Source organism: Mus pahari, chromosome 20, assembly GCF_900095145.1.
Source record: "Mus pahari chromosome 20, PAHARI_EIJ_v1.1, whole genome shotgun sequence".
Lineage (NCBI taxonomy): Eukaryota > Metazoa > Chordata > Mammalia > Rodentia > Muridae > Mus > Mus pahari.
Window position 1 is genome coordinate 33,511,250 of NC_034609.1, and position 14,593 is coordinate 33,525,842.

General features: G+C 49.2%; 1 protein-coding gene across 1 annotated transcript in view; it reads right to left on the reverse strand.

Moving 5' to 3' along the window:
• Calb2 (calbindin 2) overlaps nucleotides 1-14,593 on the reverse strand; it is a 27,248-nt gene that overhangs the window by 10,299 nt on the left and 2,356 nt on the right. Inside the window, exons 2-4 of the mRNA XM_021220416.1 lie at nucleotides 5,087-5,163; nucleotides 2,449-2,538; nucleotides 405-485 (exon numbers count right to left, since the gene is read on the reverse strand). Coding sequence (XP_021076075.1) covers nucleotides 405-485; nucleotides 2,449-2,538; nucleotides 5,087-5,163 — 248 coding nt within the window. The remainder of the gene's footprint in view (nucleotides 1-404; nucleotides 486-2,448; nucleotides 2,539-5,086; nucleotides 5,164-14,593) is intronic.

The window sequence follows — 14,593 nt, forward strand, 5'->3', positions numbered from 1 at the left end:
ACAGAGAGAGAGAGAGAGAGAGAGAGAGAGACAGAGACAGAGACAGAGACAGAGAGACAGAGAGAGAGAGACAGAGACAGAGACAGAGAGACAGAGACAGAGACAGAGACAGAGAGACTGGAGAAAATCCTTCAAATTGCCATAAATGTTTGGGCAAGTTGCACTGAAAAGAATGAGTCTTCCAGCTTGAAAATTGGTTCTTTCCAACCAGGGGGGGTCTGATTCAGTATGGCAGGGAGTCTACAATGACCCAGGTAATGCCTCTGCTACATAGACCACACACTTCAACCAGGAGAGCCCTGTGGGGTCTAGCATCTCCCAAGGACTCTCTGCGGGGTGTTAGGGCAGGCCTTCTCTGAATACAGGGGGGAAGGGAGGACGCCATGGGCAGAGAGAAGGCTCACCTCCATAAACTCAGCGCTGGAGCCCACGTGCTGCCTGAAGCACAAAAGGAAATTCTCTTCGGTCGGCAGGATCTGCGCCAGCTGAGAAACACAGAAAACCACACCAGTGTGAGAGGGGGAGGCACATCAGGGAATAGAGCCGGCTTTCCCATAGGAAGATGGAAAATGGACAGCAGACAAGCGGTATGGAAATCGCATTTTGCTCTCTTTCATTTCCTTCCCTGAGCACAGAGACTGGCGGCCCATCAAAGGGGTGGAAGGTTCTGAGATGTGAGACGCTTGGGATGATCTCTAGACCCGGGAAAGGGGGAGCCTTGACCACTTGGGACGCTGCTTTATTGATTGCAAATGAAGACTTTAGCAACTTCATTCTCAAAATTTGCAAATACCCACCATGCATCCAACACCAACGGCAGCCCACCTAACTGATCTGAATCCCCCTCGCTTCTCTCTCAGAATCCCTGGGCTAAGGCAAATCCTAATTAGTTTAACCAACCCCTCCCTCAAACGAGACCCTCCCATTCCCCTCACCAGCGATTGGCTTTGGAATAGGCACGTGACCCATACTGGCCAATGACATGTGAGAGGTGGGCTACTGTGGCTTGTGGGGACCGGTTCCTTGCATTTAAAGAGAGGCGCCTTCTGCAAACGAACATGGCTATGTCTGGATGATATTTCTGAAGTGTCTGCAGTCCTCTGGCTACAAGATTGGGGAACACAATGGTGTGTTGTTATTGTTGTTGTGGTGTTTTGTTTTTGTCTTTTGTTGTTGTTGTTGTTGTTTTAAAGCAGGGGACAGAGCCAAGAGAAGAGAGCCAGAGCCACCTTGACCATGGCCTCATTCTTTAGGAGTGTCTCTTGACTTAAACGAGGAATAAGTAAATCACAGCCAAGTGCCACACAGAACCCAAGGCGCGTTTGTAAAGTTCTAGTGACACACACGGCCCCCGATCCATTCTGGAGCTTATTTCCAATATCTGCTTCCCTGTTACAGTGGCAGTGTTGAAGAGCTGTAGGCAGAGACACCACAGCCCATAAACCCTGAAATATTTCTTACAGGTTGTATCTAATAAAGAAGATGTCTTGTGACCCTGAGATTTACAACATGGACGCGTTGTGTCATGCCGCGTCTTTTAAAGTTGATTTGTGGTACCATTCCTCAGTGACCTGAAGGGCAACTGCCAGCTGGATACAACTTTCCCTGCAGGTGAACTACCCTCAGTGAAACTAGAACAGCCCTACTGGGGAAGGTCTATGGTTCCTACAATTCTTGGGCAGAGCAGCCTGTACCCAATGACTTACTGATGTGGGCCTCCAGGTGAAACGCAGAGTTCTACTGGAGACAGGCCAAGGCAGAGATGGTCTCCAGGCTAACCCTTCTCTCTGCACTTTGCAGAACAATCCTCTCTTTCTCTCTGATCTCCGCTGCATGCCACAACCCCTGGGATCACTGTCTCAAGCTTCATTTCTAGAGCTACTTCTGGTCTGTCGTAGAATTTGAACCAATATATCCTAGATCAAGGCCCTGATTTTATGGGCTACCGCTACCATTCCTGGCCTCTTGACCACAGGTCACAAACTGATGATCACAGTTGGCATACATATTTATGTATAAGTCTGAGCATATACGTGTGGGTGAGCATGTATGTATATGTAGGCACGTAGAAATTACATGGATTGTATGTCATACATGTAAATTATCATATATATATATATATATACATATATATATATTCATTTTTGGATGATGCATTTAGGTGGGATATGCAAACTCCTATTAACTAGTCTTCCCACTGTCCTAAGCTTGGCTTTTCACACATTTGCAGCAACTGTTGGATCCTGAGAGCATTTAGGGACCAGACCCTAGACCATTGTTTGTTCCTTGCTCTTTCCTTGGGTGACACACAAAGAAAGCCCCTATTCTGTTTAGTTGGTTTAAGTGCTCCGGCAGGGATGTTTCTTGGACACAAGGACTACAGCCTCGGCTGGCCCCCTGGCTCTCCTCAATCACGCCCCCTCAGCCACCATGCCCCCTGGCTCTCACCTCTGCCATCTCAATTTTCCCATCTGAGTTCTTATCATACTTCTGCATGAACTCCTTCATCTTCTCTCCAAAATTGTCGCTCTTGGACATCTGTGGACAGAGAGAGGAGGCTGATCCTGCTGCCGTGTTATGGAGATTTGAGGCTCTCAGAGAAGCAGGGCTGAGCTTCATTTTGTGTCCTGAACACATGGCTCAGAAACGTGTGGCCCCGGTGCTCCGAGGGTCAGTCTCTGCTTTAGATGGGAGTCACATGATTATCAAGGGACCCAGGACACGTGGGCATGTTCTGTACCATGTGATTAGATGCACCTTTGACATTTGAGATCTACAGCTCCATAAGGGGTTTGGCCTTATTTCCACCACTCTGATGGGAGTTACAGCTCTTAGCACAACCCAAGCTCCACCCACCACACCACAATAGGTTCCGACCACTTTCACCAATACAAAATGAAGCACTCATTCGCCTCTTTACAGACACGCTTGCAATTCTTCAGTACTCTCATCTGTTTTCACGCTAGAAGGAATGTGAGGGCATCCCACAGCCGAGGGGGAGATTTAAACCTGCCACTCAACTCTTCTAAGGATAGAAAAACCGATTACTTATTAAGAGTCCCATTAGCGCGTTACCCCTCAACTTAAACATAGTGGTCTCTTGACGGTCTGGAACCTTTCCCCGGTTTGGGGTGTGCCTGAGCTGTCACCTGCACCCAGGAACTCCATCTTATCCTCAGTCAATGCTGTAGCGCCTCCCCTACCCCCAGGAACATCTGCTCTTCCGCTGCTTGCCCGGGCCCCTTCCACCAAGGCTTCAAGCTTCTTGGGATTGTTCCAAGAGAAATTCTACAAATCCTGAGAGTTCTTTCTGCATTCCTCCATATGACCTCTGGCCTTTGAATCTGATCTCAATGTATCCATCTTCGTCAGTCAGTGTTTATCTATATTTACAAATATGTAAGCTTTGACGCCATAAATGTGGGCAACCTAATAGAGGTTTACCACAGCCCCTAGTGGGCAAGTCATCCAGGCATCTCACAGGTAAATGGACTCCAAGATGCAGTGACTTCCCTCATGTTCACCCAGGTAAATACAGCTAGAGATTGAAAGCCTAGCTCCTGCCCCCCAAATCCACATGACAGATGCTCTGGGAACTGGTCCCAGGTGACAGCAATTGGGATGGCGGTGGACAGACTTGTCCATCACCCTCGTGCCAGCCGAGGGAGAGCATGACTAAGAGGATGATGGTTAGATTTGAAACTCTGCATTAGACACATTCTTCTGTGTAGCTCACGATCCCAGAGTCAGTTTGAAAAGCCAGGATTTCTGTATCCTGGGCTCATATGTTCCTAGTCACAAGGGCTGATGAGAGATCTGTAGGCAAGCACACCCACACCCCACCAGCAGCTGTCTTCCACCCATGGCTCCTGCATGTTTCTCACTGGGGTACTTTGAGAAAATAGAGCCAGGGGCTCATATATAACTGATTTCTCTTAAGAACAGAGCCCGGAAGATTTACTAGCCGGTAGTGAGTGGGTGAGACAGTAGGTGGGAAGAAAGAGACAAGAGAGACCCTTAAAGGAGCCAGAGGAGCAAGTAGTGGGGAGTGGGCCCCATCTATTCCAGACTAGACATGGGACACAACAAACCAGCTCTGGTCACGTTAGGAGTTCAGTATGTTGGCATGCCTCACCCAGGAGGTTTTGGCAAACTCAACAGGTTGGTATCAGAGGAAATAATATTCCTGTCATTAGGAAACCAGGCCACGATCTGGAGTCATTGCGTAACAGTTCAAAGGTCATGACTCCTCCATACCAACAGGATGGTCAGGGCTCAGGGGGTGCTTCCGAGTAGCCCTCAGTTTTTCTCTTACAGAGAAGCTAGCCTTCGTTGGTCTAGAATCTGGATCTGTTCCCTCTTCTCCACTAGGGGACGTTTGATAATGTCTGGGACAATTTTTTTTTTTTTTTTAGTGATTTGTTTGTTTGTTTGTTTGTTTGTTTGGATAGGGTCTCACTCTGTAGCCCTGGCTATCCTGGGGCTCACAATGTAGACCGTATTGGTCTCAGACTCACAGAGATCTGCCTGCCTCTGCCTCTCAAGTGTTGGGATTAAAGGTTTGCACCATCACACCCAACTTAGGACATTTTTTGATGCCCGTGACTTGGCTGCTTCATGGGTGGGTGCAAGCGTGCTGGATAACACACTATAACATAAAGACAACCCTCATGACAAAAACTATTCAGTCTCAGATGTCAACAGTGCTGAGGCTGGGACACTGGCAGGCATTCTGGGGTCCTCTAAGCACCCTGTCTTGAGTTGAACCCCTTGGCTTTCTGGGATGTGTTCTCAGGAAAAGATAGATCCATGCACACAGGAATACATACCTGTGCAGTTTGAGGGAATTCATCAACTCTTGGCTTTCACGATGGTTAACTCCCTAAGTCACCCAAGGATGTTCAAATGAGGTGCTCTTAGGGAGAACCTGGCCTTTCTTTATATCCTTTCAAATGAAAGGCTCTTTAGTGCCAAGATTGGAGAGACCCCAGGTCTCTAGATGTATTGTGGGACAGACAATTCTCAAGACTAGATAGGTCAAGATGACAGAAACCCCCAAATGCAGGGGTGGGGCACACAGGCTTACCATGCCAGAACCCTTCCTTGCCTTCTCCAACTCCTGGAAGAAGTTTTCTAGCTCTTTACCTTCAATGTACCCATTTCCTGTAATGATAGATAAAGAAAATAACAGTTAACCTTAGAGCTGAATATCAAGACTAGGAAGTCACCACCTCCACGGAGGCCATTTCTCCCACTAGTCTGCAAACAGGTTTCTTGGCCAGTTATGTTAAGGATGGGTCCTTGTCCTTGGAGAACGCCCAGGCACATGTTCAAGATTAATAATGAACACCCTTGGAGTACTCAGCCAGTGGCTGCAGAACACTGGAGGAATGGACATCTGGTCCGCTGGCAGAGACGGCTGCTGTTTCTGAGCAAGCGCTGTGCGCTGGAGGTCCCACGGGAAGCATCGTCTGCATCAGGACTTGTCAGCAGGTAGTAGGCCTGGGACTAGGGCAGACGCTGGGTTTCTGAGCCTGAGAAGGTGTAGAGAGTTGGAGAGTGTTCTCTCAACAAACAACGGGAACCTTAGAGTCTGACTCTATTTGGAAGAAAGTTTTTTTATAGATGTCACTAGTCATGACAGTGGTCAAAGCATAGAGAAGACGGAGGCAAAGATTAGAGCAACACGTTTCCAAGCTAAAGAATATTGTGGATTGCTGCTACCTCTAGAAGCAGAGGCATGCAACAGAGTCTCTCCCCCAAAGCCTATAGTGTATGCATGAGCACATGTATACACACACACACACACACACACACACACACACACACACACAACTTGATTTCAGAGTTCTAGCATCAAGAACTAGAAAGACGGGCTGGAGAAATGGCTCAGTGGTTAAGAGCACTGACTGCTCTTCCTAGAGGTCCTGAGTTCAAATCCCAGCAACCACATGGTGGCTCACAACCATCTGTAATGGGATCCAATGCCCTCTTCTGGTCTTTCTGAAGATAGTGACAGTGTACCCACATACATGAAATAAGTAAATAAATAAATAAATAAATAAGAACTAGAAAGACATTTATTTCTACTGTGTTAGATTACCCAATCTGTGGAACTTTGCTATGGCAGTCCCAAGAAACAAATATAGAAGGGACCCATGGGAAAAATTATTCAAGCCATCTCATCTGCAGAATGGCTTACTATAGTTAAATAGTTCTGCTGGTTGTTATTTTAGACAAGGTCTTAATATAGTCCAGCCTGGTCTCAAACTTACAACCCTACTGCTTCTGCCTCCCAGGTGGTAAGATTATAGTCATATGGCTTATGTGAGACTTTTGGAGAGAGAGAGAGAGAGAGAGAGAGAGAGAGAGAGAGAGAGAGAGAGAGAGAGAGCAAGAGAGGGAGAGAGCAAGAGAGAGAGAGAGAGAGAGAGAGAGAGAGAGAGAGAGAGAGAGAGAGAGAGAGAGAACGAGAGAACAAGTCTATATGCACATGGATGCACAGGTTGTGTGTGTGTGCACATCTGAAAACAAAGGTCAATGTTGCATACCCTCCTCTATCATTTTCTGCCTTATTCTCTCATTGATCCTGGATCTGATTATTTTGGCTAGATCATCATGAGTTTAGAGATCTGCCTATCTCTCCCCCAAAGTTCTGGAGCTACTGATGTGCACAGCCACATCTGGCTTTGACACAGAAGCTGGGAATCAAACTCAGGTCTTCATGCTTATGCAGTCATCTCTCCAGCTGCTAGGTGGGAGTTTTCTGCATATAGACCACACAGTCTGTGGACATGATGGGAATGGACCTGAGGAAAGAGCGCAGCAATCATAACCAGGTCTGAAGGTCAAAGCCTGTCTTGTCTGAAGATCACATGAGTGAGAAGGCATTTAGGTTCTTACAACTGGAGCCTGAATGGCCCAGACACTAGGGCTGAGATGAGTCTATGGCCAAGGTCACCGGTCTGTGCTGGCACTTACGGGAGGAACTCAGGCAGGGCTAAGGCAATGGTTCTAGGATTTACTGCATATTGGGATCTCTTGAGGATCATTAAATAATATGAGTGTCTGGCTCTCACCACTAGACATCCTGGTATCACTCGCTTGGGCTGTGAACTCAGCATCGTGATTCTTCTTTCTTAAGGCTCCCAGGTGATTTCCTTGTCTAGCAATGTTAGGCAATCACTAACATCAAGTTCCTCATCTGATCAATAGCAGGGGAGCAAGGTCCCCATAGAGGAGGCCCAACCTGAATTGTTAAGAAGGTGGTCACTTTCTTCAAGGGCATGTGGAACTGCAGACTTAACAAAAGAACCACAAAAGAACCACACAGAAGGTTTGCCTTGGCGTCTGTGGATAACATGGGGGTGGGAGGATCTTTGCAACCTCTCTTCCTTGTGCCCCTGAGGTCTTAAGTCCCAAATAAATAACCTCAGAGGCCATCCCTCCTGGGGAAGATGCTTCAATAAATATCGTACGGAGAGAATTGCATGAGATGAATTATGCATTTATTTTTGTCCGCAAAGAAAAGGTGATTCCTGGGCCCCTCTGGGAGGAGGCAATTGTCTTTTCTTCTAGGATGTTCTACAGAGTACTTCGGGAGAGTTGGAAATTCACGAGAGGGTGGGGTTTGTTGGACTGTGAGGCCAGCTGGGGTGAAGTGGGGTGACCAGGAGCTTTCTAGGCAAAGAAGCAGAGGTGTTGGTGACGATCCTCTGAATTGTTACCTAGTGATATCTCTCTGACCTGACAATTACCCCATGACTGAGATGCAGATTCCCCTTGACCTGGGGTGAGTGCAGAGCCTTGGCCCCACCCTCTTCCCCTAGGAGGTTTTACAAAGTTAGGCAGGGAGGCAGAGCTCAGCTCTGAGTTTATCATCACACAGAAGTCCAAGGCTAGGGTGAGTGGAGTTAGAGCTGAGGGTGGGAGCTTAGGAGCTGGACCTATGAGGATGAATCACAGTCCACAGTGTAGAGGCCACGGGGACTGGGGGCAGGAGATGAGGTGGAGGAGTGAGGGTATCAGACAGTGGATGATGGGAAGAAGAGGCAGCCACATGAGGAAGAGCTGCATCCACTCAGCTCTGCAGAGCATCCCTTACCAAAAGCCCTCCCCGAGAGACCCACTTCACATGGCCGGTGATGGTCTGTCATTTCTGTCCCTCTACTTGCTGCGTAGGGGGTTGGTAAAGTTACCAGCCCTTCCTATCTAGGGACTGACACCTGTTTGTCCTCCTGGGACCCGCAGACTCTGAACATCGCCTTTCTAAACCTCAGTTTCTTCAACTCACTGTAAAATGAGACCAATGAGAGTTCCTCCTCCTGTGACCACTGGAGAGAAGCAACTGAAGAACAATGATCCTACAGCGCTGGCCCACACACGCCTCAACGATGCCGGTGCTACAGGCACTGATCGTCACCACTGTGGTTCCTGCCTCTGGCCCCATATTAAGAACACTTTGGCCTTGGACTGCTAAATGATGATGTAATGAAATAGAGGTGTTTTCCCCGCCCCTCCAAGGACCTTTGGGCAGGATTGACAAGAAAGGCCCCAGTGTTGGGGGCTGGAGAGATGGCTCAGCGGGTAAGAGCACTGACTTTTCTTCCGAAGGTCCTGAGTTCAAATCCCAGCAACCACATGGTGGCTCACAACCATCTGTACAGCTACAGTGTACTCACATACATAAAATAAGTAAATTAAATCTTTTAAAAAAAAAAAAAGGCCCCAGTGAACAGTCCCAGGCAATGGGAAGAAGAAAGAAAAGAAAGAAGAAACTTAGAGGCAGGGAGAGGGGACCAGGAGCTGAGATGGTTCCCTTCTTGGATACATCAAGCAGCAAGGGGGTTCCCACACACACCCGTGAGGGCGTGATAAGAATCCCCATGTGCCTTCCTGGACAAAAGGAGAAAATTTAGCTCCATGTGACGAGCTTTTGTTTCAAAGGAAACAATCGTTTCAGGCTGTAGGCATGGTCCTGTTCCTACAAATCACGGAGTGGTCCAAAAGCATGTGACCAGCCATTGAAAAGGCCAGACAGGCTACTGAAGGTAGAGAGCAAGAAGTGGGGAATGGACACACAGGTCCAGAAGAAGGGCTTTCACCACTGAGGGGACAGGCGTTTCCCTCCAAGGCCACTACACCCATCATTTAACAGGCCCTTTCATGTAAGGCGGGGATAGAGAAGCAGTTAGCCAACATCCTTCTAGGAAGATTTAAGTGCTGGGCAAATGGCTTGCTTTTTCTGTGACCTTGTTACAGTTCGGGGGTTGGGGGATACCAAGGAAATCTCATGTGAATGGGCATTTATAAAAGATGTGGTTACCATAGCAACCATCGTTGCTAACCTCCTTCAAACCATGAACATTAGGGAGAGGGGGCTGCAAGAGAGCCGGGGGGCCTTGCATTCTTCCTGAGCCGGCTTTTGCTTCCATATCTCACCACTGCGTACCCCAAAGCTAAGGACAGATAGCATTTCGTTGTCATTAATCTGAGCACAGAGGATCGGAAGTTCTTGGCTGAAGGATTCTGTACCCCAGAAAGGTTTATTTGTTCTTCCTGAGGTTCGTATGTACAGATTTTCTGAGGTGAGCAGACTAAAGGTACTCAAGGGAGAGGGACTGTGCCTTCAGTTTCAGGACTGTCCCTTGCTCCAGAACAAGCCAGTTCCTCTCGGGCCCCCATTTCGCTCTCAAGCGAGCAAAACTACTTAAACACTTTCTGCTTGATAAGTCATCAGGAGAGCCATACAAAGTAATGTTCGGGAGAATGCAACATCTCCTATAAATAGAGCATCTTTTTTCCCTCCCTCACCTCTTCAACCTTAAGGGCTTCTGACAACTTCTGGTCCCTTTAGAGTGCCAGTTCTCAACCAGAGCCCTGGGAAGCTAAACAGCAATGCCCGTTGCCTACGACCCACGCCAGGCTCTCTGACTGAATTGACGAGGTGTCCCTGTCTTTCCAGCTCCCCAAGCTTGGCAGTACATCTCAAACAGGAAGGTATATAGCCATCACCTGGGGAGCTTGTTAAAGTAAAACAAAAGTTAATTTGGTAACTTTAGAGTACCACAGAAGAGCTGGCTGTTCCTGCGTGGGTATGTGGACTGGCGGTAACCTGGGAGCTGGTTAGAAACGCAGAGTCCAGCTCAGGCTTAATTCCTAAACCTGACCTCTCAAAGAGGCAGAATCCTTGGCCCCCTCTCTCAACATTCTGAGTCTCTCACTGGGCGTGGCGCCCATGGATCTGTTTAATCACACCTGGGGGGGGGGGTCTCTTGCTTCCTGTGGTGGTAGCATTGGTGTGTTCAGGAAGCTTGCTAGTGTTTGCGTTACTTTGCGTAGCAGGCACTGGCCAGTTCCAAAGCCCTTCCATTTCTGCCCTGTTCTCCTTAGGTTTCGGCTACACACATTGATGTTATAATCCTAGCCTGGAAAGGAGGCCTGTTGGGGGTTGGGTGTCTCCATCACACGGCTAACAGATCACAATCTCCTTTTGTTCATCTTCGGGATAAGGTCTGTCCATGGCTCGACTTGTCTGGATTTCTCTGCCCATCACAAGTCTACGTACGCTCCCCACACCTCTCTCCCGGGTTTAAAAATGCCCCAGATCTGCCGCTCACGGAAGAACATTTGACTACTCCCGTTTTTTAAAAATCTGCTACTTCTGGAATGGGGCTTGGGAGCTGGGCTGGGTCCCCCGAACCTGTGGACAGCTGGCAGCCTGACCCTGGGCTGAGTCCCAGGCATGGGGAGGCCAGAAGGAAGGGGCAGATTGAGCCAGAGAGGAGGGGAGGAGGCCAGAGCCTGAGGGTCCAGATGGGGCTGGCTGGGCACAGGAGGGCATCTGATGCAATCCTCCAGGAGAGATGCCAGCCGGCCGGGTGCTGCAGAGGCCCTGTTCTTGAAGAGTCTAGCGCTTGCTCTATTAATTCCGGCTCCGTGGGAATTGGGGAAGATTTCCCTACGGGGTCTCCTGAGCCCCAGCAACCTCCCCAAAGGCCTTAGCTCGTAAAAGCACCTGTGTCTGAACAAGCAGGGGGTGGGGACATGAAACACCTGGGTTGGTGGCTGCCTGGGGAAGGGCAAGCTGAAGGATCTTGTCAGTATAAACACAGTACCTCAACCCTGCCCCATGGCTGCCTCTCCAGGGAGCCCCGGCTCCCCCTGCTCTTCACAGACCCAGCTTCCCTACTTCTGGCTGGTGCGATCACAGTCCAAGAAGTGAGGCGATGGCTACCCAGAGGTTCCACGGCTCCGAGTTGATAGACCGCGGCGTACACGCCACACCAAAGGGAAACGTTAGTGGAATAATCAGTGTAGGGGTGAAGGAGACTAGGGAAGCAGGCAGATTCTAGGAGCCAGGAGGCTTTCCCGGCGAGCCTTGATCGCTGATGCCAAGCTGGGGCCAAGATGGCAGCAGGGCTAGTCTCACTACAGGATTAGAAGAAAGCCGTCTCCACGTTATATGCCTTGCTCCCAGACCTAGAACCCCCACTGGCTGTAATGAACTGAGACCCCAACGTATGTGTGCTGCAGAGGTCAGAGGCCAAGCTCAGGTGTCACTCCTCAGGTGCCATCCATCTTTTTGGTGGTGGTGGTGGTGTTTGCTTGTGGGGTTTTGTTTGTTTGTTTTTCTTTTAGACAGGGTCTCTTGCTGACCTGCGGTAGGTCAGGAGCTCCAGGGAGACACTTTTCTCTCACCACCTCGGGATTGCAAGTGTGTATCAACACTCTTTGATTTGCTTTTAAGTATGCTTTCTAAGGCTTAAGCTCAGGTCCTCCTGCTTGCAAAGCATGGAGTCATCTGCACCGCCCGCTGCGGTCTCTGAGCCTAGGATGGGCTTATGATAGCCATTCTGGTGAACACAGGCAGCGTAGTCTACATGCATACACACAAGCGCACACACACACTAAGTAGTGCACTACATAGCACCTACTGTGTCTTTTACTCCTGATTTCACTTAAGGTCCTATGAGCTGTCATTTAGTGTGTGTGTGTGCATGCATGCACATGTGTGCCAGTGTAAGCAGGCATGTGTGTGTGCTGCTTGTGTGTGTGTGTGTGATGTGTGTATATGTGTGGTATGTGTGGTATGTTTTTGTGTGTGTGGTATGTGTGTGGTATGTGGTGTGTGTGTGCATGATATATGTTTATGTGTGTGGTATGGTGTGTATGGTATGTGTGCGGTATGTGTTTATGTGTGTGGTATGTATATGTGTGTATTGTGTGCTATGGGGTATATAGGGGTGGTATGTGGTATATCGTGGTGTGTGTGTGGTGTGGTATGTATGTGTGTGTGATGTGTGGTATGGGATGTATATTTATGGTGTGTGGTATAGTGTGGTATGTGTGTGTATGTGTGTGGGGCATGCGCACATATGCCTGTGTATGTGTGTGATGTGTGATATGAGGTATATATGTATGGTGTATGGTGTGGTGTGGTGTGTGTAGTACGTGTTTATGTGTGTGGTGTGTGTGTATATGTGGTATGTGTGGAGTGTGGTGTATGGGTGGTGTGTGGGTGGGTGGGTGGTGTGGTGTGCACACATGTACCTGTGTGTGTGTTGCTGTGTATGGAACTCAGGGCCTCACCCATGACCCCTCTTCCCTCTACTAGAAACAGAACTAGCAATGTACAGGACTCTGGGAAGGCCTGGACCCCTGGTTCTGGCTCCCTGGTGCTATGTCGTTGGCAGGACACCCAGTTAGAACCACTGGGGTTAGGGGGAGAAAAAGATCCTGGCAGAGCCCTCTTTGATACTGTACGGTCCTTTCTTATTATTAACCTTCAAAGTCCTCAGTGTGTGTATGTGTGTGTTGGGGGGGGATTCGAGTCCCACACAGATAAGGAACAAGGTCTAGTCCTTCTAAAAGGCTTTGAGAAGCTCACCCACCAAGGCTACTTGAAAGTGGACAAGGCCCAGAGACTCTGAGTGGCCCCCGTGGGTTACCTGTAGCTAGGGGTACATCCTTCTAGGGAAAGAAAACATCCATACAACTCTTTTCCTTCTTACAGAGCAAACTCAGCTCACCTTGGGCCTTGCTGTCGACTTAAGTGGCATCGACCCCATCTCACTTTGATGGTTCTGTGCTGTCCTACAGTGGAGCTGACTAGACTCCATTTTTGTTGTTGTTTACTTTCAAGTCACTTCTTTCGTAGGCTGTCTTGCCTGTATGCCTTTCTACGTATTTAGGACGGGAGCCCGGATCAAGTGCTGCCTCTCTTGGCCCATGAATGTCTGCTTGCTCCTCTTTCTCCTCTGCATTCTGATTGCTTCTGGAAGGCTGACAGGAAACGCCTCTATTTCTCTGCTGAGCCACAACTTGGCTCCTCACAGGTTATCAGTGGACTAGGAGCCCGAGTGATGGCTGTCAGAACCACACAGAGATGGTATATAAACTCTGACTTGGGCATCCATATCTCAGCCACCTGAATCAATCTCACTCTCTCCCCCTCTTCCCCTCCCTCTGTCCCTCTTCTCCCCCCTTCCCCTCTCTCTCCCTCCCTCTGTCCATCTGTCTGTCTGTCCCTCTCCATCTCCCTCTCTCCCTTTTCTCACTGCATTGTTGATAACTGAACCTAAACCCTGCTACGTGGAAGAGAAACATTTAGATAAACAGAGCTTCATCTCCAGCCCTCTTCTTCCTTTTTATTTTGAGACCAGAGTCTCACCAAGTTGCCCAGGCTGGCCTGAAACTCATTCTGTGATGCAGGCAGTCCTTGAATCTGCAGTCCTTTTCCCAAGCCGCTGGGAAAGGGCCTGTGCTACCAGGCCTGACAGCCACTTGGATCTTCTAGAGTCAAAGAACTGCTGACAAAGTGACCAGGAAGCAACAGCGGGATGGCTTCAGATACCGTGTCACCCTGAGCATGGAGGTGACATGTAGAATACCCTCAGAGCCCACTAAGGCATACGGAGGTTTGGCTGCTGCCTCACTGGGTCCTGATACTGCATCAGAGAGACTGATGGCTCCCACTGCCTACTCTTGGTGACCTCTGAGGAAGAGTTGGGTGGTCTAGGAGACTAGGAGAGATCCCTGACCCTTTCCTGCCCAGCTCCTGACTTTTCAAATACCTGCTCCCCCTCCCCACTGCTAGTGACCTCTTTGAGAACGGTCTTTTGGGATGGAAGGACTAGGTAGTGCCTCTTCTTTCTGACTTGAAAGGGGCTGAGTAAGGGTCACCACTCTCAGCCCCAGCCCCTGGCCCTCCTCTCGCCTGCCCACATCAAGGTCTTTTCTAAAGTCTCCTTTGTTTACAAGAGTCCAGAAGCAAGGTGGCTCCTCTCCCTGGTGCCTATGATTAACTGGGCTCCAGTGAGCTTCCTCCAGGGACCCTGGGAGCTGTGGAGAATCTCCCAGAGGTCTTTAAGGTAGTGAGTAACAAACCTACAAGAGATCCCTACGTTGCAAACAGAAGCCAGGACAAGAGAAAAGAGAGAGAGAGAGAGAGAGAGAGAGAGAGAGAGAGAGAGAGAGAGAGAGAGAGAGAGAGAGAGGCCCAGACAGAGCCAGGGCAGGGCAGGCGATGAGAGGCTGGGTTCATCTGCAGCCTTGGTTGGGGTGTTCAAGAGGCCAAGGTGAGGGCCACCAC